At 36.8% G+C, this 24,815-nt stretch overlaps 2 protein-coding genes across 3 annotated transcripts in view; both read right to left on the reverse strand.

The window, feature by feature from the left end:
- The window catches only part of LOC127838853 (E3 ubiquitin-protein ligase COP1-like), a 45,859-nt gene extending 21,271 nt beyond the window's left edge, over positions 1-24,588 (reverse strand). The window contains exons 1-13 of the mRNA XM_052366859.1: positions 24,169-24,588; positions 22,839-22,898; positions 22,130-22,227; positions 21,643-21,707; positions 21,187-21,300; positions 20,663-20,731; positions 18,508-18,567; positions 15,685-15,726; positions 7,243-7,332; positions 5,683-5,794; positions 3,223-3,358; positions 2,479-2,622; positions 1,028-1,136 (exon numbers count right to left, since the gene is read on the reverse strand). Coding sequence (XP_052222819.1) covers positions 1,028-1,136; positions 2,479-2,622; positions 3,223-3,358; positions 5,683-5,794; positions 7,243-7,332; positions 15,685-15,726; positions 18,508-18,567; positions 20,663-20,731; positions 21,187-21,300; positions 21,643-21,707; positions 22,130-22,227; positions 22,839-22,898; positions 24,169-24,284 — 1,215 coding nt within the window. The 5' untranslated portion in view covers positions 24,285-24,588. The remainder of the gene's footprint in view (positions 1-1,027; positions 1,137-2,478; positions 2,623-3,222; positions 3,359-5,682; positions 5,795-7,242; positions 7,333-15,684; positions 15,727-18,507; positions 18,568-20,662; positions 20,732-21,186; positions 21,301-21,642; positions 21,708-22,129; positions 22,228-22,838; positions 22,899-24,168) is intronic.
- LOC127838840 (uncharacterized) overlaps positions 1-24,815 on the reverse strand; it is a 134,603-nt gene that overhangs the window by 18,234 nt on the left and 91,554 nt on the right. Inside the window, exon 3 of one of the 2 annotated variants that reach the window (XR_008029987.1) lies at positions 3,746-3,890. The gene's annotated coding sequence lies outside the window, so the exon portion shown is untranslated. Of the gene's footprint in view, positions 1-3,514; positions 3,891-24,815 lie in introns of those variants that run through there. The other variant, XR_008029986.1, reaches the window with a different exon arrangement.

Raw genomic sequence — 24,815 nt, forward strand, 5'->3', positions numbered from 1 at the left:
CGGACAACGCCAAAACAATATCCCTCCACCTAAGGCGGGGGATAATAAAGCTAGGATTTTAATGGCTCAAAACAAGTTTGTTGCATATGGCAACAATGGCAATTAGCAGCAAAATCCCTGGGAGGCACTGCAATGAGCATGAAGGTTCCTGAAAGAATCTTGTTTTCTGAATGGTGAGCCTCACTGTTTGAAAGGGGGTTTTAATGTATGCGGAAAAAGTGTTGTCCCAGATTAGCCTGTGCAGTCAGCACAGGCTAATCAGAGACGACACTTGCCACTATTTGGATTTTTGACAAGAATAGACTTTAACCAAAAAAATGCCAGTAAAGCGTGTCACCCTTCAGGCTTTTTCCGCCCTATGCCACGGGTCCGAAAATCGGCCCCATTCCCAATGCAAATCTGGTTGTTTTTTTCCCAATTGAAAAAAAATATTCCCAATTCCAAAAAAAAAAAAAAAATAAATAAAATTTTTTTTTTTTACCTTAAAATATATAAGTTAACCTGATCCAATGAAGAAAATAGAAAGTGATTCATAATTAAATTATCTGTTGCCTTGATTTTTTTTTAAAAACTGTAAAATATGTTAATGATTATTTAAGACTTTCCTTATTTTCCTCAAGATCCGGCGCTTCGCACGATTTTTTTCACCTCAAAAAAGGCCAGGCCTTTTCCCCAAATTCAGATTAAAAAACCTGCACTTATCTCACATGTTCAAAATACTTTGTAAAATTTAAATAATAAGTTATCAAAATAGTTGTTATTTACCAGTTAACGGCTTCTTTGAAATATAAGAAACACTATTTACATGCGATAATTTTTTCCCAATTGAGCCAATTTTGCGAATATTTGTTTTCCCAAAACGGGGGTTTTCACGACACGAAATCCCAAAATTCCAGTGTGGCGTATTCCCAAAATGGAGCGGAAAAACCTGCCCTTGATTAGCCTCTGTATACAGCACAGGCTTATCTGGGAAGACAAATTACACACATGCACTTAATGCCGTTTTCTTAGAGCACAACTCAAGTACCTGAAAGACTCTTGTTTTCTGCATGGTGAAAGCGTCCCACAGGGTGATGGAGCCCTCATAGTCCGCACTGGCCAGGAGGTTTTTGTGGTAGGCACTCCACGTCACACAACTGTACAAAAACATGAAATGCAGTGGTTTTTTTTATGGCAATATAAGGGCCGATATTCGGCCCCATTCCCCTTAAAAAAGAGCATATATTTTTTCCCCCATTTTGTAAAAAAAATCACCTTTTTTTTTATAGAAAGAACTGTTTCATAATCATGACAAATATATCTCAAATTTATTTGATAAATAACAAACAAAGTACATAACTACAATTTATATGATTTTTTATTACTATAAAGTGACGTGTTATATAAAATTAGATTAGTTTTTTCCAAATCAGTGGACTTTTCACATGAATTGCATTTTTCTCTCCAAAATGGCCAGGAAAAGGCCTGATGTATCTATATTGTGTCAATATTTGTTGATAAAAACATTCCAATTTGGTCCATTTTATTGATAAAAAATGCTCAAATTTGCCATTTAATTGATTTAAAAAACTCAATTCAAACAAAAATGGCTAAGAAAACTGAGACTGTGCATGAAGGCTGAACTGTCTGAAACTAATGTTGAACAAATCATTGATATATATTTCAGAAAAAGGAATGAGACATTCTGCTGTGAATATTATATTCATACAAACATGTGTATTCATATTATAAATATCATTACATACAAAAGAATGAATTTTTAATTTTCCCCTTTTCCTAAAAAACAACGCATTCTTTCCCCTTTGGACGGGCCCCGCCGCCAATCCCCTATAGGTGAAAAAAACATGAACTGGGTGATCCGCATTCTGGGAAAACTTGGCTTTAACTCCACATAAATTAGAGAGCGGACACCATGCTAAATCCTTGAAATGCACTAAGTGACCCAATGACTTAGTTTTTGACCCGGCATGACCCATATTAAAACTTGACCTAGATATCGTCTTGATACAACTTCTGACCAAGTTTGGTAAAGATCAGATGAAAACCACTTAATTTAGAGAGCAGACACCATGCTAAATCCTGAAATGCACTGAGTGACCCTGTGACCTAGTTTTTGACCCGGCATGACACATATTCGAACTTGACCTTGATATTGTCTAGATACAACTTCTGACCAAGTTTGGTAAAGATCGGATGAAAACTATTAGAATTAGAGAGCGGACACGAAGTGTGTCAGACTTACAGACAGACAGACTGACGGACAGTGCGAAAACTTTATACCCCCTTTTCTTCGAAAGGGGGAATAAAAAGCCCATGGCCCCACTTAAATCTGTGCCTGGCACTTAGATTATCTGAGAAAACTCTTCTATATAAGTACATATACTGACATAAGAACTATGTTCAAAATGTAAGTTTTATAACCACATACAACTCTGCAAGTTTCTACTAGTATTTGCAGCTTTAATGCATCTAAAGTACCTGATCTTTGAGCTGCAGGTCATCTCTCCGATGGGGTAGTGTATGTCCACCACATCCTTAATCACGGTGCCATACTCAAACACCTTGATCTTCTTGGTTACGCCCGCAATCGCAAAGAAATCACAGTCTCTGTCAAACTCAATGCTGAAACATTTATACATTCGCTATGTTGCAAACAGACATGCAGACCTCTAGCTCAACTTCAGTAATAATACTAAATTGAATGCAATTGTGATACATTTGAGTGATACAACATCAATTAAAGAATACTTAATTGAACAAAATCATTGTAAATTAAGTGCCATAATTATAAAACCAAGCAGTAGCAAAGATGCACCCAATTGACAATTTTGATACATTTGACTGATGCAACATCAACTGAATTGTTTGATATTTTCAGTCCAATTCCCCTGAGTACAATGAAGGACAAATAATTTTCTTATTCTCAATTATAGATATTAAAATAGATATTATCCCCAAAACCTTTCCAAAATACTTTTCAATTAATTGATGCAATGCAGTGTCCCAGCACAAGTTTTAAGGATCATGGACCCTCAAGTTCTTGCACCAAAACGATTCAATCAGTCATCATTAGCTTCTTACCACAGGTTATTAATTCCTGATAATTGCAACATACCAGTAAATGCATTTCAAAAAAGCATTGTCCATTGCCAATAATTTACAAATGTTAAAAAACTAACAAGAAACTATTGATTGACAGTCTTTTGAAATTCCAAAACATACCTAGACACGATGCTGGAGTTTGAGTAGAGGTCGCTGGTATAGCTGAGAGTGGCTAAAGGCCTAAAAGAACTGAAGTGGGTGAACTTTGAAAGGCTCTCAGTGAACTCATCCAGCCCTGCACCCGTCTCCATGTCACCTGCAGAACAAGCACCACACACACGTCTATACAGTATATTCTGTATATGAACATGATAAACATTTCATCGATATTCCACCAAATCCAAAAAAAATATTTTTATTTTATGCTTTTTTCACCGTTTATTTACATTGTAAACAAGGGCCGTTTGTAAAACATGCATGTCCCCCATATGGGCTGTCAGTTGTAGTGGCAGCCATTGTGTGAAAACGTTTTTTGTCACTGTGACCTTGACCTTTGACCTAATGACCTGAAAATCAATAGGGGTCATCTGCCAGTCATGATCAATGTACCTATGAAGTTTCATGATCCTAGGCCTAATTATTCTTGAGTTATCATCTGGAAACCATTTTACTATTTTGAGTCACTGTGACCTTACCCATTGACCTAGTGACCTGAAAATCAATAGGGGTCATCTGCCAGTCATGATCAATGTACCTATGAAGTTTCATGATCCTAGGCGTAAGCATTCTTGAGTTATCATCCGGAAACCATTTTACTGTTTCGAGTCACTGTGACCTTGACCTTTGACCTAGTGATCTGAAAATTAATAGGGGTCATCTGCCAGTCATGATCAATGTACCTATGAAGTTTCATGATCCTAGACCTTAGCATTCTTGAGTTATCATCCGGAAACCATTTTACTATTTCGAGTCTCTGTGACCTTGACCTTTGACCTAGTGACCTGAAAATCAATGCCAGTCATGATCAATGTACCTATGAAGTTTCATGATCCTAGGCCTAAGCGTTGTTGAGTCATCATCCGGAAACCATCTGGTGGACGGACCGACCGACGGACGGACCGACCGACCGGTGCAAAACAATATACCCCCTCTTCTTGGAAGGGGGGCATAAAAACTTTATCTAGACAATTTCGCTGGAATAATGACGTCATTTTGTCAAAAAATGACATTTCACAGTTAAACAGTTCAAATTATTGATAATTTTCACTGTTATTTTTCACTGTTTGAAACAGTGAATTTCGTTTATACCTTATGATATAATATGACATTTCTGCAGTGAAATAACAGCAGTGAAAATAGTTATTTTCACCGGTGAAAATAACACATTTTCGGAACTCCTTTTTCTATTTTTAGATTATCATAAATAATTGTATATATATTGTCTATGATCATGAGTGACTTAAAATCGCCATTCCACCGCATCCAACAAATTTTCATTTTATTTGATGCTTTTTCACGGTTTATTTACATCATGTTTAACTGGAGAATTTCGCTGGTATAATGACGTCATTTCGTGACAGTCATGACGTCATTATGTGTTTCGAAATGTATTGAGGCACGCCACTGGAGTAAGGGTAACTTTTCAGCGAAAGGGAAACAATTAATTATTTTCTTGAAAAAGGGGCATAAAAGAAACAGAAAATTTGTTCATGTCTGTGTAAGATCGTTTGTTATTTCACTCGTGATCAAAGAAAATAAAGAGATGTGTTTGTCAGAAACACAATGCCCCCTATTGCGCCGCTTTGAAATACAATTTCAATTTATCATTTGGCAGGTTTTCAAATTATCTCCCTTTTAAAGCTTCTTACTTCCCTTGGATTGTATTTTTTTACTTTTGACCTCGAAGGATGACCTTGACCTTTCACCACTCAAAATGTGCAGCTTCATGAGATACACATGCATGTCAAATATCAAGTTGCTATCTTCAATATTCAAAAAGTTATGACCAAAATTTAACGAAGGTTAAAGTTTTGGGACACACACAATGAATGACAGACAGACAGGCCAAAAACAATATACCCCCGATCTTTCGATCCGGGGGCATAAAAATGGCTGTGCCACTGGTGAAAATATATTTTCTATCAACGATCTTACACTGACATGAACAAATAACCTCTATATCAACCACCAGAATGCATAAAATAAACCTGTGTGTTGTTCTGATAAGTTAGAACTTCTCCACTCACTGGTTTTTAAAACTCCCTAACAACATCAAACCCAACTCCATTATTATTGGCTGTTGAAATTTTATTTCTTCAATAAACACCCAAATTCTCATTTCCATAAGTGCCACTGTCCCAATGAAACTAGAGAATGAATATTATTTATGGCACCTTATGGGAAAACAGTACACTTTCTAGACACTTTCGCTTTACAATATTAAGTTTTTATTGTTTTATTTTATTTTTTCACTTAAGCAAACATATCATGCATAGTCTCATTTTATACTAATTACTCTCCTTCATATAAAGAAACCGAAAGACATTAAACAGTGCTTGCTTAAGGAAATATTTTTTAGCTAAATTGTCTACAACAAATCATGTCAGACTTGCTGAGGCCTTGCTGTTACACATTGTTCACCTGAGTACATGTCATTTCTGATATTGAAATAGCACTGTTGGAGATCATCAAAATGCTGGGCCACCTTTTTTCGTCGTGATGCTAAAGATGTCTGTAACCAGATTTTGCCGGACTGCAAATAGAAAATGGAAAAGTCTGAAAAGAGTTGACAAATTGGTCCATGAGGAGTGTACACAATAATCAAACAAGGGATGGTTGCAAAACATGTGTGCACCCACCATGTGCCCAAGACCTTTGACCTCAAAATCAATGGTCAAAAAGTGACTTTTAGAGTGTTCACAATTTTTTTTATCAATTTGACCTACTTACTTGATTTATGACTCAACATGACCCAGTTTCAAACTTGGCCAATATATCATTGAGACAAATATTCTGAACAATAACATAAGGCTAGGGCAATAAATTTAGGCTCTAGAGTTTTATCAAGGCAAAAATTGATCACAGACGAAGCATGAAAAATGACGGATACAAGGCAATCACAGAGCTCAACATGAGCACATTGTGCTCAGATGAGCTCAGGGACGAATTTAACCTATTAAGGCACTTGCATTTTTTTGCAAGTTGATTTTTTTTTCACTTGCAAAATGAAAAACTTATTTTTTATTTAAAACAATACATTTCTTGTCTATGTACCATATTGCTTAAAATTGTGCATTAAATGCTGGCTACTTAAAAAAGCATAATCATTGGAACAAAACAGTTGTCAATAATTACAGGCATGGACACACTTTCAATATTCAGCAATTTTGACTTAAAACTCACAAAACTCACTTTTAAACTTGTTTAAAACAAGCATGAATTCCAGTTGCCATTTACAAGGCTATATGCAACCTTCTTAAATTTTCAGTCATGTAACCTCATTCTCAATTCTTCAAACAGTGTTTCTTTTCATTTTATCTTTTAATTCCTTGGCCCAGTTGGCAGTGCATTTGGCTACTTTTGCCTGTCTCCACTGAACCACCACCTCCTGACAGCAGGCTTTGGATCAAAGTCTCTTAAAGCAACATTTGATGCACATTTTTGATCGTGCAGATGGAAAGATTTTTAGAAAGTCGCGATCACCAAGACACTTATTAGCGGCAAGCTCCCAGCGAACCAAATCTCATACCAGGGTAGCTTCCCTTGAATCTTACAACAACAACAACAACAATGGCAGCCTATTGTGTTTATGCAATCCTTTATCACTTTAATCATTTAATTTAAGTAATATTTTGATCTTGAAAATGGGAGTCGTGATTAAAGAAAGTAATTATCTCTCAACAGGGATTTATGGAAAAACAGGTTTGAGAAATATTAAAAATGTCTATTCGCAGAAAATTGCAAGCTTTATAATATTCAAATCGCTATCCATAAATCTCGCTCGCATTTTGCGAGTATGCGAGCCAAGTTTCGGTCCCTGGAGCTCAAGTGCTGTTTAATATCAGCAGTCCTGCTATGATCATTGTTAACAGACCCATCACAATTTTATTGCATGCAAGTCCCTTTTTATGTTTAGTTTTCACGTATACTTGAGTTGCACTTTACAGCTCCTACAAGGTGAATTGCTTATGGAGCACCAACATTTTTACTGCCATTGAAGCCGTCCTGACTACATGATGCCACACTACTACTGGGTTGTGAGGAGTCGATACTGTTGGGCACCAGGTGGTCCTGAAATTGAACATAGGAGCCATGTTCTGGAAATGCATATAAAGTGTCTTCACAGATTAGCCTGTGCAGTCTGCATTTGAGATAGAAATGTCAGATTGGAGAAAAAAAACAAGAGTCAAGAATCAATAATTTATATTTGATTCCACGTTATAATGGGGCACATATGGGGCGTTGTTTTTATAAATCCATACTACTTTTTACAAGAGCTGTCAGAAGACAGCACCCTCGACTTTTCTAGTGCTTGACAGTATAACGTAAGCCATCATGCGGATATTGTTCAGATTCAATATGGTCAAGGTACATTGTAATATAGTCATATTCAAACTGGAAGAGGACCATAATTAAAACATATTGATCGCTTATGTTTTATAGAAGTGGTACATTATAGACGATTCTGAGTTCAGGTATATTTTCCACAATCTATTGAACATTTGTAAAGACATAAAACAAACTAATAAGATTATATTTCAAGTTTGATAGCAATAGCTTGGGTGGGATGGTTGGACGGTGTTTCAAAAATAAAATAATAAAAATAATTATTTATGTTTTTTTACCATGTTTAAAAAAACACAAGAGATGTGTTTGTCAGAAACACAATGCCCCCTTATGCGTCGCTTTGATTTTTTTTTGAACCTTTGACCTTGAAGGACGACCTTGACCTTTCACCACTAAAAATAAGCAGCTTGATAAGATACACATGCATGCCAAAAATCAAGTTGCTATCATCAATATTGAAAAGTTATGACCAAGCAGACGGACGGACGGATGACAGACAGATAGACACACAGACAGACAGACACACAGACAGACGACAGACAGACAGGCCAAAAACAATAAACCCCCGATCATTCGATGCGGGAGCATAAACATTTCTTTTTGTGTGTGTGGGGGGGGGGGGGGTGGAGAGGGAGAATAATGTGGGGGTGTGGTCATTTATTAGATTATATTTAAAAAAAAAGAAAAAAACATGAGCTATCTCCATAAATGACATATGCCTCCGATAAACACTTTGATAGAAGTTATGAGCATTTTTTGAAACCGAAAACGCAGATTTCGAAACCTTACACAGACCCTAAATTCAAGGTCAAGGTCAAAGGGGTCAAAATTTGTGTGTATGGAAAGGCCTTGTCCATATACACATGCATACCAAATATGAAGGTTACATCTGAAGCGACATAGAAGTTATGAGCATTTTTCGAAAACTTAACGCACAGTGTGACTGACAGACAGACTGATGGGCGGACAGTCTGACGGACAGTGAGCTCACTATATGCCCTCCTTCAGGGGCATAAAAAAGGGGGATTTTTTTATATTTTTTTTTGGGGGGGGGGGGATTCTGGGGTGGGGCGTGGGGGATGGTTTGGGTTGAGTCCATTGTGGTATGTCAGGTAAGCATTGTTTTGTCAAAGTATGAATCAAATCTGATCCTAAATAATGAAGTCATGGCAATTAAAGAAAATGTATTTATTTGACCTTGAGATTCAAGGTAATTCAAAGGTCAAGGTCAAATTCAACTTGCCAGGTACAGTACCTTCATGATAGTAAGAAAGTATTTGAAGTTTGAAAGCAATAGCCTTGATTCTTTAATAGTAAAGTGCATCTAAACACAAAATTTTCAAAGTTACTAAGTAAAAAAAGGGCCATAATTTCGTCAAAATGCCAACCAGAAATATGCAACTTGTCCTGTACAGTCCCCTTATGATAGATAGCGAGTGTTCAAGGTCTGAAAGCAATAGCTATGATACTTTAGGAGTAAAATGGACCAAAGCACAAAACTTAACCAAATTTTCAAGTTTCTAAGTATAAAAGGGGCCATAATTCTGTCAAAATGTCAGTCAGAGTTACATAACTTTGCCTGCAAAGTCCCCTTATGATAGTTAGTAAGTGTTGCAAGTATAAAAGCAATACCTTTGATACTTTAGGAAAAAGTGGACCTAAACACAAAACTTCAAAAAATTTTCAATTTTCTAAGTATAAAAAGGGGCATAACTCTAAAACAAATTTTTAAAATAAAATTCATTTTAATTATTAAATACTTACCTGTTATCGTATGCTTATACTTTCCAAGGGGAAATAACTCATCCGGAATTTTAACTGGGAATCCGCCACCTCAATACCGCAACACAGGCCAGGTTAAACATAGTGCAATGCAACCTAGCCAAAAATCGGTAACCAACCCTCAATATTCTTTCAATATATATACAAAAATATTAATCGAATAGCGGGGTGGGAGGTGGGACTTACCGATAACAGGTAAGTATTTAATAATTAAAATGAATTTTATTTTAAAAATTTGTTTTAATGTCATAAATACTGACCTGTTATCGTATGCTGATTTTGCAGCTGCGGTGGGAAGGTTCGTATATATTTTCCCAACACAGTAGAACCCATAAACAGGGTTATCAGCTAATGATATCAAGTAATCTTCGTTAAAACGGTATTAATTATGATTTCTCGGACAGAGTAATATGTCTATGTCGTAAAGAAGACACTACCGTTAGTAAAACCACAACAAGCCCAAACGTATACAAATTGTATTGTTGGCACTTCAGAACAATTGATAAAAAGATGACAAGGTGGTCGGATTCCTCCAGTAAACAGCTTAGAGCACGTCAAAAAGTGGGGTGTGATTAATATATGCCCACAAAACAGACAGAGCTCTTAATTCATGCGGTCAGATCCTAAAAAGGAATGAATCCTTAGATAGGATAAGATTAACTTTCCTTAGTCGAGGTCTAACCCCGAGAAATAGAAGCCGCAGACACATCTACCCCCCCTTTTTTGGGGAAATGAAGAGTTTCTTTGAGAACCTCGAATGGACTTCTGACTAACACCGCTGAGATAGAACTTCAAAGCCCTGATTGCCCAAAGAAGTTAATCCTCATCTTCATGACTACCAGTTTAAGAAAACTTGGAAACTTGAAGGTAAAAGCCATATAGAGGACTTGATATTAAGCAAGGAATCCTGGCTGACACAACAAAGTGAAAACGACAATAGATCCAACTGGAATTGGTCGTATTCAACAGAAAAAGCATGAATTTCACTTCTCCGTATGGTAAAAGCCATAATAAGAAGGAAAACCGTCTTAAAATTATATTGGAACTGTTAATAAGCCTGATGAAAAAGGTTCATAGGGAGCTCATTAAGCATCCCAACATGTTACACAAGTCAAAACCGCTTAAGAAGGTAAAGGAACGAAAAACATAGTGTTGACGTTCCATAGTTTGGATCAGTTCCAAAATAGGTAAGACAGCACAGAGTTGCGATGACTGAAAAAAAACAAGGTATACGAAAGCATAATCTCTATCCTTTGATGAAGAAAAGAACAAATTTCTTATCATCAAGAAAAAGATGAGAAAACCCTCTCTGTATCTAGCAGAGTGATTAAGGTAATAACTATGCTCTCAATTACCCAGTAAAAAAAATGAATTTCCATAGAACCTTTATACAGTTCTGATGGAATTATCCTTGCACAAGTAACAAGGATTGAAACTCTAACAGAAAAACGTTCTTCTGTAGAGATAACTAAAAGTTATTAATGGCCAGACATGTAGTGGCACATGTTTGGATCAGTAAAAATATGTCTCAGTGAGATATGATATTTGACCTGTGAAGAAGTTTCCTGAAAATAATTGTACAGGAGACTTAAAAGGTCGTAGAACCATAATCCCATGGTTCATTAAGTATATTTCATAAAATTATGGCAAAAACTCAGTTATTGCAAAAACTCACCAAGAAGGCAAGATATTCCAGTTTATGTCAATGGACGAATGTATAACAATCGCACACCCTGCTGGATCGATTTCTGTGAACTGCATTATTGACGTTGTTCAGCATACCGGTATACACTGCGATATACGATCGCATAACGCTAATAACTAGCGTTTGATGATAAACAACATTCTTTGATATACTATGTACACCATGCAACTCGTCTGCAACTTCACTGCCGCGCATGCGCAATTACATTATTGAACCCAACGGAAAAATAATTCGAAAGAAAGAACTGCAGGACAAAACGTCCAACAGGGCGTTGAGACGAACTGGTATGAGATGAGAAAGACGATAGAGAAAATTTGTTGTTCTTGCAAAGAACGAATAAGTTCCTGATTTCCAGTTACAATATGATCACCTCCGTGTCTGTAAGTAAACCACGACCGATGTGTGATAGTTGAAACCATCACAAAGGAATCGTGAAAATGTGTTGTACATGAAAAACAGCTAAAAAGAATTTTCGCTTTTCAAGATTTAGATGTGCAGGTGATATTCGTTAGGATACCACATAATTGAGAAAATCAAGATACGTTGTTCTATGTGATCGTCCATAACCTTCACTGCTCACATCTGTATAAGATGTAAGGAAGGTTGTGGTAGAATAAACTATATTCTTGCCAAGATAATCTTCTAGTCTAGACACCACTGAATAGTGGTAAATAATGACAAAAAGATGGAAATCTGTGTCATTAAATAATCCCAAGATTAATACAATTATCTTAAAAATAAAGCTGAAACGGACGTAAGAAAAGACGTCTCAGCAGAAGGACCGGTGACCGGACCGGTAAATACCGACCGGTGACCGGAACCATTTGTCAAGGATGGGTGGGCAAAGAAACCACGGCAAGCCGAACTTTCCCACTCCAAACACACTTGAAAATTGGTACAATAGGACAGTGTTTAATACTTATAAGTTTATGACCTATCTACAGAATATAGCCTCTTCTTGAACCAATAACAGGCGCCTTTAAAATCCTGGATAATACAGGTCGCGAAGTCATCGATTTGCGAAGTACAGAAATATGATTGATAGTGGTACCTCCGGAATCGGAGGTGTGATGGCAGAAAAAGGTGAAAACCCTAGGGGTAACCTTAAGCGGGTCCACGCTTGCCGGTAGAATGCATGGAAGTCTTAAATTCTGACTTGATTAATCCATTTACTTCAAGACTTCTAACCGGGACGAATTCCGAAAGGAATACGACCAGTTATAGGAAGACGGCCTGTTATGGCCAGAAGTGTAATAGAAGAATAACTTTAAGATGAGGTCCCTCCAGATCCTAGGATCTAAGATCTGAGTTCAATAGGTCCTAAGCCATCTACAAGACTGTAGCCGCTATGCGGTCAATCTGATAGGCAATCCTATGTATCAGAACTCTTGTTGATTCCAGTAGCTTGAAAATATGCACTGCCGTAGGAGCAATAGAAAAGCAGAAGTCGATACAAATGTCGTCTTGCTAATCCTGCTAGCGTCATTAATGTGTCCCAACTGTTCCGTGACACTGACTGCAAAGTCTGTAGCCGACAGGTAAAGGCGGTTAAAACAATTCATCCTTCGGGTCTCGAACATAAAATAGTAATGTTCGACCTCAATGCTAGTCTCCGAGCCCACTTCAGCCGATCTATCTGCAAGACCAGTAGTCTGCATGTAGCCGGTTGAGATAGAAGTACAAATAACAGATATAGCATGATTTGGTAACCGTCGCCAGTAGAACATCAGTATTGAAAAACACAAAAAGTCATGTAGATTGTTGAATCCATAAAATATAGTATTCAATACAATCATAGCCAGGGGTATACAACTATGTAATGTAGACGATACCCGTGATACTAAAAATTGACCGATGAAAACACAGTGGAATACCGGTAATTGGTAAGTGGTGACCGAACCGGACCGGTCAATGACCGGTAACTGTAGCCCGGTGAACGGACCAGTCATAATATGACCGGTGACGTTACCAGTTAAAGACCGAAAAATGGTGGAATACATATGGTCTGTTATCAATGTCAAGCACTGCTCGGAAAAGAAGATCATGCCAAAAAAATCCAATCCGATGACGATGAGACATCACTTATTCTGACCGGTGATCAGTGATCGGTGATATGACCGATGAATGGTGACCGATGTCCGGTGATCGGGACCGGTATAATATAACTGCGTCAAAATGGAAATATCTGGTGCAGAAGAATGACCATCCACGAAGTCATCTGATAATGTTAACCGGAAAACAACGGTAGATTATCAGTATTAATAGGCATAAGTGTCCTTGTAGTCGTAGTGGAGAAAAGAACAGCTTATCCCGAAGCCTGAATGTTAAACGAACTAGTGTTCGTATACAACTACGGCTCGGTGACTGCAACATGTGTGGATGCCATAAGAAGAACCATCACACGTGGAATGGAGACATGATATTCCTAAAGGAATAAAATGGAGAACGTCGATATGACCAGTAGGTTCATTAACGCCTACGTGAGAAGTGGCGACATCCATATAACTTCGATGCCGAAATATTGTTCGGCTACGCTGGAAATATTGTCTTCTACAATATTGTCTCCGTGAGCATTGACATGATCGCTTACGAGCGTATCAACGCCGAGAACTGCTCAATGAAGGAGAGGTATGTTCGATAACTATCCAGTGGTGCTCAATGCAGTCCGCTGATGTCTACGTGAAGGTTGACGACGTCCTCGTTTCCTGCGATGTCGAGATCTGGATCGGCCGAGATGTGGATCGGCTGCGATGAGACCGAGATCTTCTAGAATAACGTCTCCGTGAGTGACGACGTGATCGCTTATGAGAGCCGCAACGATGAGAACTGCTCGACGAAGAAGAGCGTGTCCGATGTCTAATCCTTGATGAAGACGATGTATTCAACAAAGAATAGGAGAATAATTCAATGAAGAAGACCGAGTTCTTCTTCTTGACCAGTGACTGGTGTTATCTGTGGCATGCCTAACTGATGACTGTTGACCGGTGACCGGAGCGGTGATCAATGACCGGACCGGTGACATGACCGGACTGGTGACATGACCGGACCGGTGACATGACCGGACCGGACCGGTGACCGGACCAGTGACATGACCGGTGATCAATGACCGGACCGGACCGGTGACATGACCGGTGACCGGACCGGTGACATGACCGGTGATCAATGACCGGACCGGACCGGTGACATGACTGGTGACCGGACCGGACCGGTGACATGACCGGTGACATGACCGGTGACCGGACCGGTGATCAATGACCGGACCGGTGACATGACCGGTGACCGGACCGGCCGGTCAGACGTCGATCAATGGTCCGTGATCAATGTCCCCGGTGACGTACCGGTCATATCATGACCAGTGTTGTCACCGGATAATGACCGTATGGCGGATGCCAAATGGTCCGGCATTGGTCGATGTCCTTGACCAATGCCATCGGGCAAAGACCGGCTGACGGGTGTCGCCATATGGTCTGATGTTGACCGACTGTCTAAGAGACTTAGCATAGTACGGTCGCGATCGTGCCCGATACCCGGTGACTGATACTGCAACTATCATCCATGATCTGCGAAGTCACCGGGTATTTATCCACTCTTGTTTCTGCGACCATCATGTAGTCGAATATATGAAAAACAAGAGCAAAGCATAATCAACCATAAACTGGTCACAGACCAGATTATCATACGGCACATAAAATCATTATTTGACCATAATGAAAATTATAATAATACTGCCGTAGATCATAAATTAAACAAGAGTTTAATTCAAAACAGATGAAAAATAAAATGACGATCAATTAGATTGTCATACGGAACGTTAAAATCATTATTGCACACAATGGCAAATGATAAACAATCTGTCAATAGAAGAACACGCTTTGCACGATCTCGTAACACATTAGAAGAACATGCTTTGCACGTTCTAGCAATGTATTAGAAGAGCACGTTTTGCACGTGGTCGTTCGCGCCTGAAAACACCCAGCATGGTAGAAATAAACCATTGTTCGATAAAAACAAGCATGGCTTACCTTTTACAAATGAAACAAAATCCATTAAATCCACACAAATTAATCCGAATGAGAAATAAAAAGATAAATAACACAATTTATCTATTCAAAACCCCAATCAACCAAGTGAAAAACAATATTTTAATTCAGAGCCGTAAAAGACAAGTATACACCTGGTCGATCCGGAAAGAATATTGAGGGTTGGTTACCGATTTTTGGCTAGGTTGCATTGCACTATGTTTAACCTGGCCTGTGTTGCGGTATTGAGGTGGCGGATTCCCAGTTAAAATTCCGGATGAGTTATTTCCCCTTGGAAAGTATAAGCATACGATAACAGGTCAGTATTTATGACATTAAAAATAATGCTGACAGAGTTATGCACCTTGACCTAAACAATTGTCTTGTTGCCATAAATAAGTATTCCAAGTTTGAGTTAATTATCTTTGATAGTGTTAAAGTTATTTGACTTTACAAAAAACTTTAACCAACGCCGACGCAAGGACGAGTAGTATAGCTCTAATTTTTCTTTGAAAAGTCGAGCTAATAATTTTGAATAGTCAATTAAAAATGTGCTTTTTTTTTACTTACTGGAAGGTAAGGGTATTTTTCTCTGTGCTCATTGATTCTTTCCTGAAAAAGAAAGGCAAACATATTAGAGAGCAAACACTTTCCATTTTACTATCCCTATTATCTACTTCAATAACACAGGGGAAATTCAAAAGAAAATGCTGCATGTGGTAATACATGTATATAGAAAGTCAAAATAATCATGTTATAGAAATTTCAAGTTGAAAATTGGCACAATCAAAATAATGCTAAATATCATGATAATTGTGATATGTATTATAATTAATATTAAGCTGTACAATTTCATATGGAACAAGCAAATTTCTTGAATTGATATCCCCTGATGAATAAATTTTGGATGTATGCGTTTCAATTCTCATTATTATCTATACACCCTTAAGTTTCCTGTTGAAATCTTGTAGTATCCGAGTTAGACCCCTGAATAACAACAAAGGGCAATAATTCTTATTTAACAAAGTGTAGGTTTATGGTTCTTGTGAATGGCACTTCCCCTAATTGATATCTATACACCCATGAATTTTTATGTTGAAATCTTTTATCGTATATGAGATAAGGCAAGAGAAGTTATCATACAGTGTGTGTTTTTTGTTAAAATTCTGTATACTGCCCACTTGCAAATAGAAACAAGCAAATTCGTTGAATTGATATCCCCCGCCATTATACTTCTGGACACAAGATATGGCTCTGGACACACAAAAAAAGCATTTTTTTCAAAATACAAAGGGCCATAACTCTGTTATTATTCGATGGTGTACAATTCCATTTGGCGTGCATCATCCTCTCATCCATATATATACTCATAACAAGTTTCAATGAAATCTGCCAAAGCACTTCCAAGATATAGCTCTGGACACAAAAGTGCCGGACGGACGGAAGGACGCCAAAACAATATCCCTGGCCTATGGCGGGGGATAACAAGAGCATGGCATAGCGGGTGCAAACTGCTCATCTATTTTTCTTTTTAAAGGTGAAGGGATCTATCTCGTTAGCTCAATCAAAAAGGGGGAGGGGTGGGGAAGGAGAGAGCGGTGTATAGTGTGGGGGTGTGGTCATTTATTATTGGGGGGGGGGGGGGGATTATTGGGTGGGATGGTTGGACAGTCTTTCAAAAATAAAATAATAACCAGAGTATAATGGGAGCCAACGCTTGGCTGCAGGTGCATTTTTGAATAAATGAAAGCTTGTTAATTTTTTTTTATTTTTTTAGAGGTCACAGTGACCTTGACCTTTACCCTAGTGACCCAAATATGGGTGTGTCATGTAGAACTCATCAAGGTGCAGCTACATATGAAGTTTCAAAGATGTAGGTGGAAGCACTTTGATTTTAGAGCCAATGTTAAAAACTTGACAAAATGTTAAGGTTTTAGCACGAAGCGGACGGCGGACACGACACGACGAGCTGGCTATGACAATACCTTGGGTTTTCTCCGAAAACAGCCAAGCTAAAAATAAACTGGGCTATACATAACTTTTGGGGTATATGGGTTAATGATAATCACTCCCTGTTTTTGACAACAATAAATTTCACCTCCTACTTTTGAGCTTATTTGGGGTTTTCACCCCCGTTTTTTGTATTTCAATTGGGTAATTTAGGGAATGACATATATAATGTAATAAAAATCTTCTAAGGTTACTATATTATTTATACAAATGAAATTCAAAAAGGTACCTGTACATAACAACAAACAATTACTGAATTTCTGATCAAAGTTCATTCATTTTTGCGTTTAATAAGACCGAGTTTGTGAACATCGCTGCACAATTGATGAAGTTATGGATGTTCAAAGCAATGCACCCTGTTTTCAGGTCATTTTGAGTTGAATACATTGAAAATGAAAGTAGAAATCGGACGGGTAGACGAATAATTACAACAATACCCCAAATTTGATAACCGCTGGAAAGACTGCCTTCTTTTCTTCATAGGACGGCATATAAACTGTGCGGTACATTTTTGTACGGAAAATAACCAGTCTTAAAAAATACGCCCGTTGTTCGTAAGAATTGCGTTTCGTGATGCAAGGTTTTTTCGGGAATTACATTATTAAATTTGTATTTGCGTTTTTGTACGCTTTATTTTCAATTTAATTACGTTTTTGGTTATTTTCATTGCGTAATAACGCAAATACGCTTGTTATCTATAGCCCTGAATAAATATTTGTGTTTTTTTAACCATGTTTAAAAAAAAAAAAATTGGGGGGGGTGAGGGGGTGGGTTGAGAGGGGGGTATAGTGTGAGGGTGATAACAATAAATATTGCAAAGAGTATAACAAATCAAAAAGACTTGAGAAAATGTAGGATTAAAAGAAAGAAATTTTCCCACAGTGCTGAAAATGAACTATGTATTCAAATTGATAGTTACACGTAATATTTTATCTATCTACTATGGGAATGGTACTGATACTAGTCTACTTGAGAAAATGAGCATTATTTTGAAAAAAATCGTTATTTTTATCACTTTCACCAAAATCAGCCTAAAAATGCAAATATGGGGATTTAGTTTTTTTATTAAAATTCTTATTATGAAAATGGGAATATATGAAGGTAAATGGGAATGGAATATCTGGTACTATGTTTATAGTTTAGCTTTATTTTATATAGTGATTTATCATTATATAAGCTGCGCTCTAGGAAAACCAGGCTTGATGCATGTGTATTAAGTATTGTTCTTAATCCATGACGACGCTTTCTGCTGTGATGGAAATTTTCTCATCAGCTAAAGTCTACGGGACTGCACAGGCTTATCTGGTATGACACTTCACACACATGCATAAAGCCAAGTTTTCCTAGAACAAGGCTTACATAATTCACTACCGATAATCTTACTTTCACAGTCTCCACGTCCTCATCCAATATGCTGATCTCCTTGGACAGCTGATCCAGTTGCTGTCAAAAGAAACATGGTCCTTGTTAACCCATTTGCCTAAGAACCAAAGTGAAAATGACTACATGAATCCAGCATAAAACCAGTTGCAGTCTGTTCAGGTTTTATGCTGTCTTATCAGTATCCACAGTGCCTATACCATGTGACTTTTTCGGATCAGTGTTGGGAGAATTAAGCGCGACCCAGTTAACATTTTTAAGGATCTCCTTTTAAATATTTCACCATTTTTAATGGGATAAAGTGGAGAGCCCGCACATTCGTAAGAGTTTTCTATAGGTATCATGATCTTATTAAACAAATCAGTATTTTTTCAGTAAAGTGCAACCACGCGTTTGAACGGCTAGAAACATGTCGGATCAGTGTGGGGATTTCATCTTTGCACTTAACTGAAAAAACACTGATTTGTTTAAAAAGATCATGATACCTATAGAAAACTCTCAGGGATGAGCGGGCTCTCCACTTTATCCCATTAAAAATGGTGAAATATTTAAAAAGAAATCATTAACAATGTTAACTAGGTCGAACTTTTTTCTCCCAACATAGATCTTAAAAAGTCATGTGGTATAGGCACCGTGGTATCATAGGGTTGGAAATGAAGACTCAATAGCGTGAATGTCCTCAGATAGGTATTTAGTTTAATATGATTTTCTAAGGGACTACACATGTCTCAAAATTCGTATGTGAGCAAAACAGGGTTGACAAGATAATTCTGTATCAATCATGTTTTATCACTTGGATAATAGTCATGTACATGTATATACAGTAAATTTTGGACTTTTTAAAAATTGCTGGCCCAGCATTCGAACTTCAGTATAAAACCGGTGAACTGGAGGACTTTTTATCAAAATTGGAAATTAATTATTATCAAATTATATTAATGTTCAAGACTAAGAGATGAGAATACTAAATACTGTGTCAATCAAATCTTGTTTAATGGTTTAAAAGTGAACATGTACACTTGGAGACTTTTCTAAGGCATCACTTAATCGAAACAATATAGCTCCCTTATTTTTGAACGGCTTGTGTTGAAATTTGGACGAAGAATAATTCTACACAAATCTTATTACATGGATTTATGAAACAAATTAAAAACGTCACTTCAAAAGTCAAATTCGCAAACTCGTACATCGTTAGATAATAACAATGTGAAAAGTAAAACGCATGAACTTACACGTCTTAAAAACTGACCGGCTTGCAATATGCCCGATTGAGCCGTTTCGCTCCTGAATATTCATTACAGGCATATTGTTTTTCTTAAATTAATGTTATGCTTTTCTTGTGTAAAAACTTATCTAGAATTATGAAATTGAAATTAAATTGGAATAACATGTATATCGCCTTTTACTTCACTTGGTGATTTTTCTAAAGCAACGCTTTTAAAACTTACATATCTCAGTAATGAGTCAATATTTTTATTTAAAATTGCACATGTGATCATTTGACAACAATACAAGTCAATGTATGTGCAAGCTAACGATAAAATCATTCATCCGTGACGATCGCACGCTTTAGCAAGTGGGAAAGGTAGCTTGTATAATGTAAAGTGCGCGATTGCGCTCCTAAATATTTATACGAGCTATATTGTTTTGTAAATTAATTTTATGTTTTCCTTGTGTAAGAACCCACCTAAAATAATTAAATTGAATTAAAACTAGAATTAAATCGCTTTTCAACATTTCCACATGCAAAAATATGGAACCACACCTACCACACGTGCTAAAGCGTCCAATCGTCACGGATGAATGATTTTATCGTGAGCTTGCATAGAATGTAGTCAAATGATCGTATGTTAAATTTTAAATCAATATCTTTACTCATAACTGAGATATTCAAGTTTGAAAAGTGATGCGTTAGAAGTCCCCAAGTGTATATATGCAAACAGCATAAAACCAGAACAGCCTTCAAGTGACTCGCAGTCTGTTCAAGTTTTATGCTGTTTGCTGCTCATCAGTATCGTAGGGTTGGTAAGTAAGCCTTTAAACCTATTTATTTGGATTTTTTAAAGGACTACAAAGGCGTCAAAATGAATATCTGAGTGATCACAAGTTACATACAGAAAGGCCAAGTCTCCCACTGCAAGCAAATTGATTGGCTTACCTCCTGTTTTCGCTGTCTGACCTGCTCTAAGAAATCTTTAAGAACCATGTTCTGTGCAAGACGACCATCCTGAAAACAAACGTCTCCATGGTCATGTTTAAGCAGAACGCATTCAAACACAAGCCATATGTTATCAACAAATAAGTAGAGAAAACTTTTGATTACCTTTCTCCACCTAGTTTTAATCGTGCTTTTAATTGTATGTGTTTCATGGGAAAAACTTATGCTCAAATAACTAACATATCAAGCTTAAAGTATGTTACAATATTCACTCATGTCTTCAGGCTTTTCCTTCTGGTCATAAAGCATTGCAGCTGTTGTAGCAATTGTTTAATTGTAGGTCCATTTCAACTTATCAAATGCTGTTTATGTAAGGTACTCAACAAAACAGCTTGGATATATAAAATCTGTTTCACACTCAGGTTTAAGTGTCCAACAAGTATCACTTGCGTCTTCAAGCGGTTTCTTGTCGTGCAGAAGTTCCAGCAGTGTGTTCACATTAGTATGCTACAAGTATCACTTACGTCTTCAAGCTGTTTCTTCTTGTTGTGCAGAAGTTCCAACAGTGTGTTCACATTAGTTAGATCCATGGTCTCTTCCATAACAAGCTCAGCCAGGTCTAAGGAGCCTGGAACATTCTGCAATCAAAATAACATCTTACATCATGACGAGTGTTTTTTAGCATAAAGAGGCTTTATAGACACTCTGGTCTGTTTCCTCGTAGGAATCTCGAGCTTTTGGAAAGATACTGAGAACGTTCCCGGATTTTGGATTGAACCAAGTACTATTCTGTCGCAAGGCAAACGAAATTCACACACAAAACAAGCATATTGTATTTATCGTTTGGACAGATTCACAAACCAACATAAAATTATTTATATACCTCCCTCTTTAAAATGACAAAATCATAAGTATTTGGAAAACAAGTAATGCATTTTCTGATATTTTCCTTACAATGATAAACAAACAAAAAAACTCACTTGGTGGTCTAATCTGATCCGTTTTTCTTCCGGCCTGTTTCTGTGTTTCTGAATCAACTCGTTCACTATAAGAAATCAAGAAAAATTCACAGAGAGGAACACAAATTAATATATGCGCCACATTAAAAATTCAATGAAATACACAATTTTTAAAAAATCTGTAAATATGCAATATTTATATATTGGCATATGTGATGTTATGTTTTCAAACATCCCATCTGTTATCTGATTTGTTCACTGCAATTCTGTTGTCAATTTACTTGAAAGAAAAAATATATGCCAAACATTCTTTAAATTAATCCTTTCAGGATAACCATAAACATGAAAGTAAAAATATAACTTACAGTATTTTTTCTAAGAGCACTTTTATCTTATTAAGTCTCCTTTCAAACATTTGTATTTGCATCATTTTATGCAAGTTAAATCTTTGTTTTAGAAAAAAAACTCCGCTTTATATTGTTACAGATTCAACACTTATGATACTCACACATGAAATTGGGAAAAATGAGATCAGGACTTTCTATCACAAAATTACACTTCGGACATCTGTTTGCTGTGTCAAGGCTGGTTTTTATACACTTAAAGCTGAAAGAAAACTGCATTCATTAAAACCAATTATTTTAAAATATCAACAACAAAACTACTAGTTTTTTATGCTCCCTCAAAATTTATTTTGGGGAGAGCATATAGTCGCCGCTTCGTCTGTCCGTGTGTCCGTCTGTGCACAATTTTTGTCCGGGCTATTTCTCAGCAACTAATGACCGGAATTCAATGAAACTTTATGGGAAGCTTCACTACCAAGAGATGTGCTCATTATCAGCGGGTTCTGGTCAGGATGATTTTTCACAGAGTTTTGGCCCTTTGAAATTTTCTATAAAAAATTATTGTCCCCCCAAATACTGTGCCCTCAAGACGTTTCCTTATATCTGAATATAGTGCAATATTGTGACCAAAAAAACCTTTGGGGAGCATCATCCGTCTCCGACGGTTTCTTGTTTTACATATTGATCATGTAGATATGTAAATGATAAAATTTCCTAGGGTTAAAATTATTTAAATGAAGTTAAAATCAAGCTCCATTATATTTAAACAATTATTCATTTTGAAATTGTTTTATATTACTCTAAGCATGCTCTCTAATCATGTAACCCAAACATATGATTACACAAGTATTTAAGTATCGTTTAATAGCTTACCAGAATGTGTGACCACACTTTGTCATGTGTGCCTCATCGATAATGTCAAAACAAATGGGACTGAAAATAAGACACAAAATTATATCCAAAGAAGAAATCTTAAAAAATAAATTTATTAACCAAACAGTAAGTGGAACTTTATAGTATTTTCCCATAATATTAGCACATGAATAATGCAATTTGACAATTATATTTATTTAGTAACCATGACATATTAATTCAATTGATAAAGACAGTAGAAATGGGAGCCAACAATTTTGGAAGCACTTTAGGCATAGGCTTTTTTGTAACAAACAGGTAAGTAATGGCACTGTTTGTTTATTTGGATGTTGTTTTCTTTAATGATTACACAGCATTTTAATATCACTGTGGCCAGTTAACCCACTCACACGAATACATATACTCTTAAATTCCACTTTTCAGTGATTTAACATACATACAGAACAAGATGCGTTTGTGAAACACAATGTCCCCCTATATGATGTTTGACCTTGAAGGATGACCTTGACCTTGTGAAGGATGACCTTGACCTTTCACCACTCAAAATGTGCAGCTCCATGAGATACACATGCATGCCAAATATCAAGTTGCTATCTTCAATATTGCAAAAGTATTCATAAAATAAGTGATTTGGGCCACATATATTTGACCTCTGACCTTGAAGGATGACCTTGACCTTTCACCACTCAAAATGTGCAGCTCCATGAGATACACATGCATGCCAAATATCAAGTTGCTATCTTAAATATTGCAAAAGTATTCATAAAATGAGTGATTTTGGCCACATATATTTTACCTTGAAGGATGACCTTGACCTTGAACTTTCACCACTCAAAATGTGCAGCTTCATAAGATACACATGCATGCCAAATATGAAGTTGCTATCTTCAATATAACAAAAGTTATTGCAAAATGTTAAAGTTGGCGCAAAAAAAGCAACATTTAAAGTTATGGTAGCCAGAGCTAGTACCAAACGAAGTGGGAAAAAGTAAAGTGAGAAACCCTGAAATTAGGAAAATTTGCATCATAGAATCTTGAAATTAAGGGTCTTTTAAATTGCTTTGTTCGCACAAACCATTTCAAAAATTAATGTACATGCATTTTTGCTCGAAATGTTCAGTTTCAGTGCTCATTTTGTTTGTTTGCAGACTAATGAAGGACGACACTTATCGCCTAAACTAAATTTTTCGAACAGAAAATAGCATGAAAGCGGAAAGTGTTGACACTAATTGCCATGTGCAGACTGCAAAGTCTAATCTGGGTCTACACTTAAAGCACATGCATTAAACCCCATTTTCACAGAGCTAGGCTAAAATACTCGTAGTCATACCATAAATAATCACTGTCCTTGTCCTCATAAGAACCGGTAACTCCACCAAAAACTGGGGGCTGTGCACGTTTCCTTGGTCGTGCAACCTGTCGGACTTGTTGCGTCCTATTAGCCATTTTAGACCGTCTTATTTACAACCTAATACCAATTCCTGGACAGAATACAATGAACTAGAAAATTACTCATCTCTGTAGTTTTGTTGCGTGTGGGAGTTATGTGAAGTTGTGTTACACATGAATTTTAGTGACAAGTGCTCCATTTGTGTTTCTCAAACTTTGTGAGCGAATAGAAATAAGTGTTGTAAAAGCAATAACATTAGTGTCAACATTGCAATTGCTATTGTTCCTGCAATTAAAAGGCAAATAATCAGCGTATCGAATCCTTTGAAGTGTGCTACGAAGATAATCACGCATGCGTAAAAATTATATCCGCGACAAGTAAATACTTTAGTTATAATGTTCACAAACATACGGGTTAAATCACACTATTTAATTGGTGGAATGAGTGAGAGACTGAATGCACATGAACAAATTAAAATTGGGTAAAGGACATGTGACAATTTGTAAAATTATTATATAATAATATTATTTTTTCCTAAAAAATAAACCAGCTGGCATTCCATTAAATTCAATAAATATCTGATTCTA

The sequence above is a fragment of the Dreissena polymorpha genome, chromosome 7 (assembly GCF_020536995.1).
Source record: "Dreissena polymorpha isolate Duluth1 chromosome 7, UMN_Dpol_1.0, whole genome shotgun sequence".
Taxonomy (NCBI): Eukaryota; Metazoa; Mollusca; class Bivalvia; order Myida; family Dreissenidae; genus Dreissena; species Dreissena polymorpha.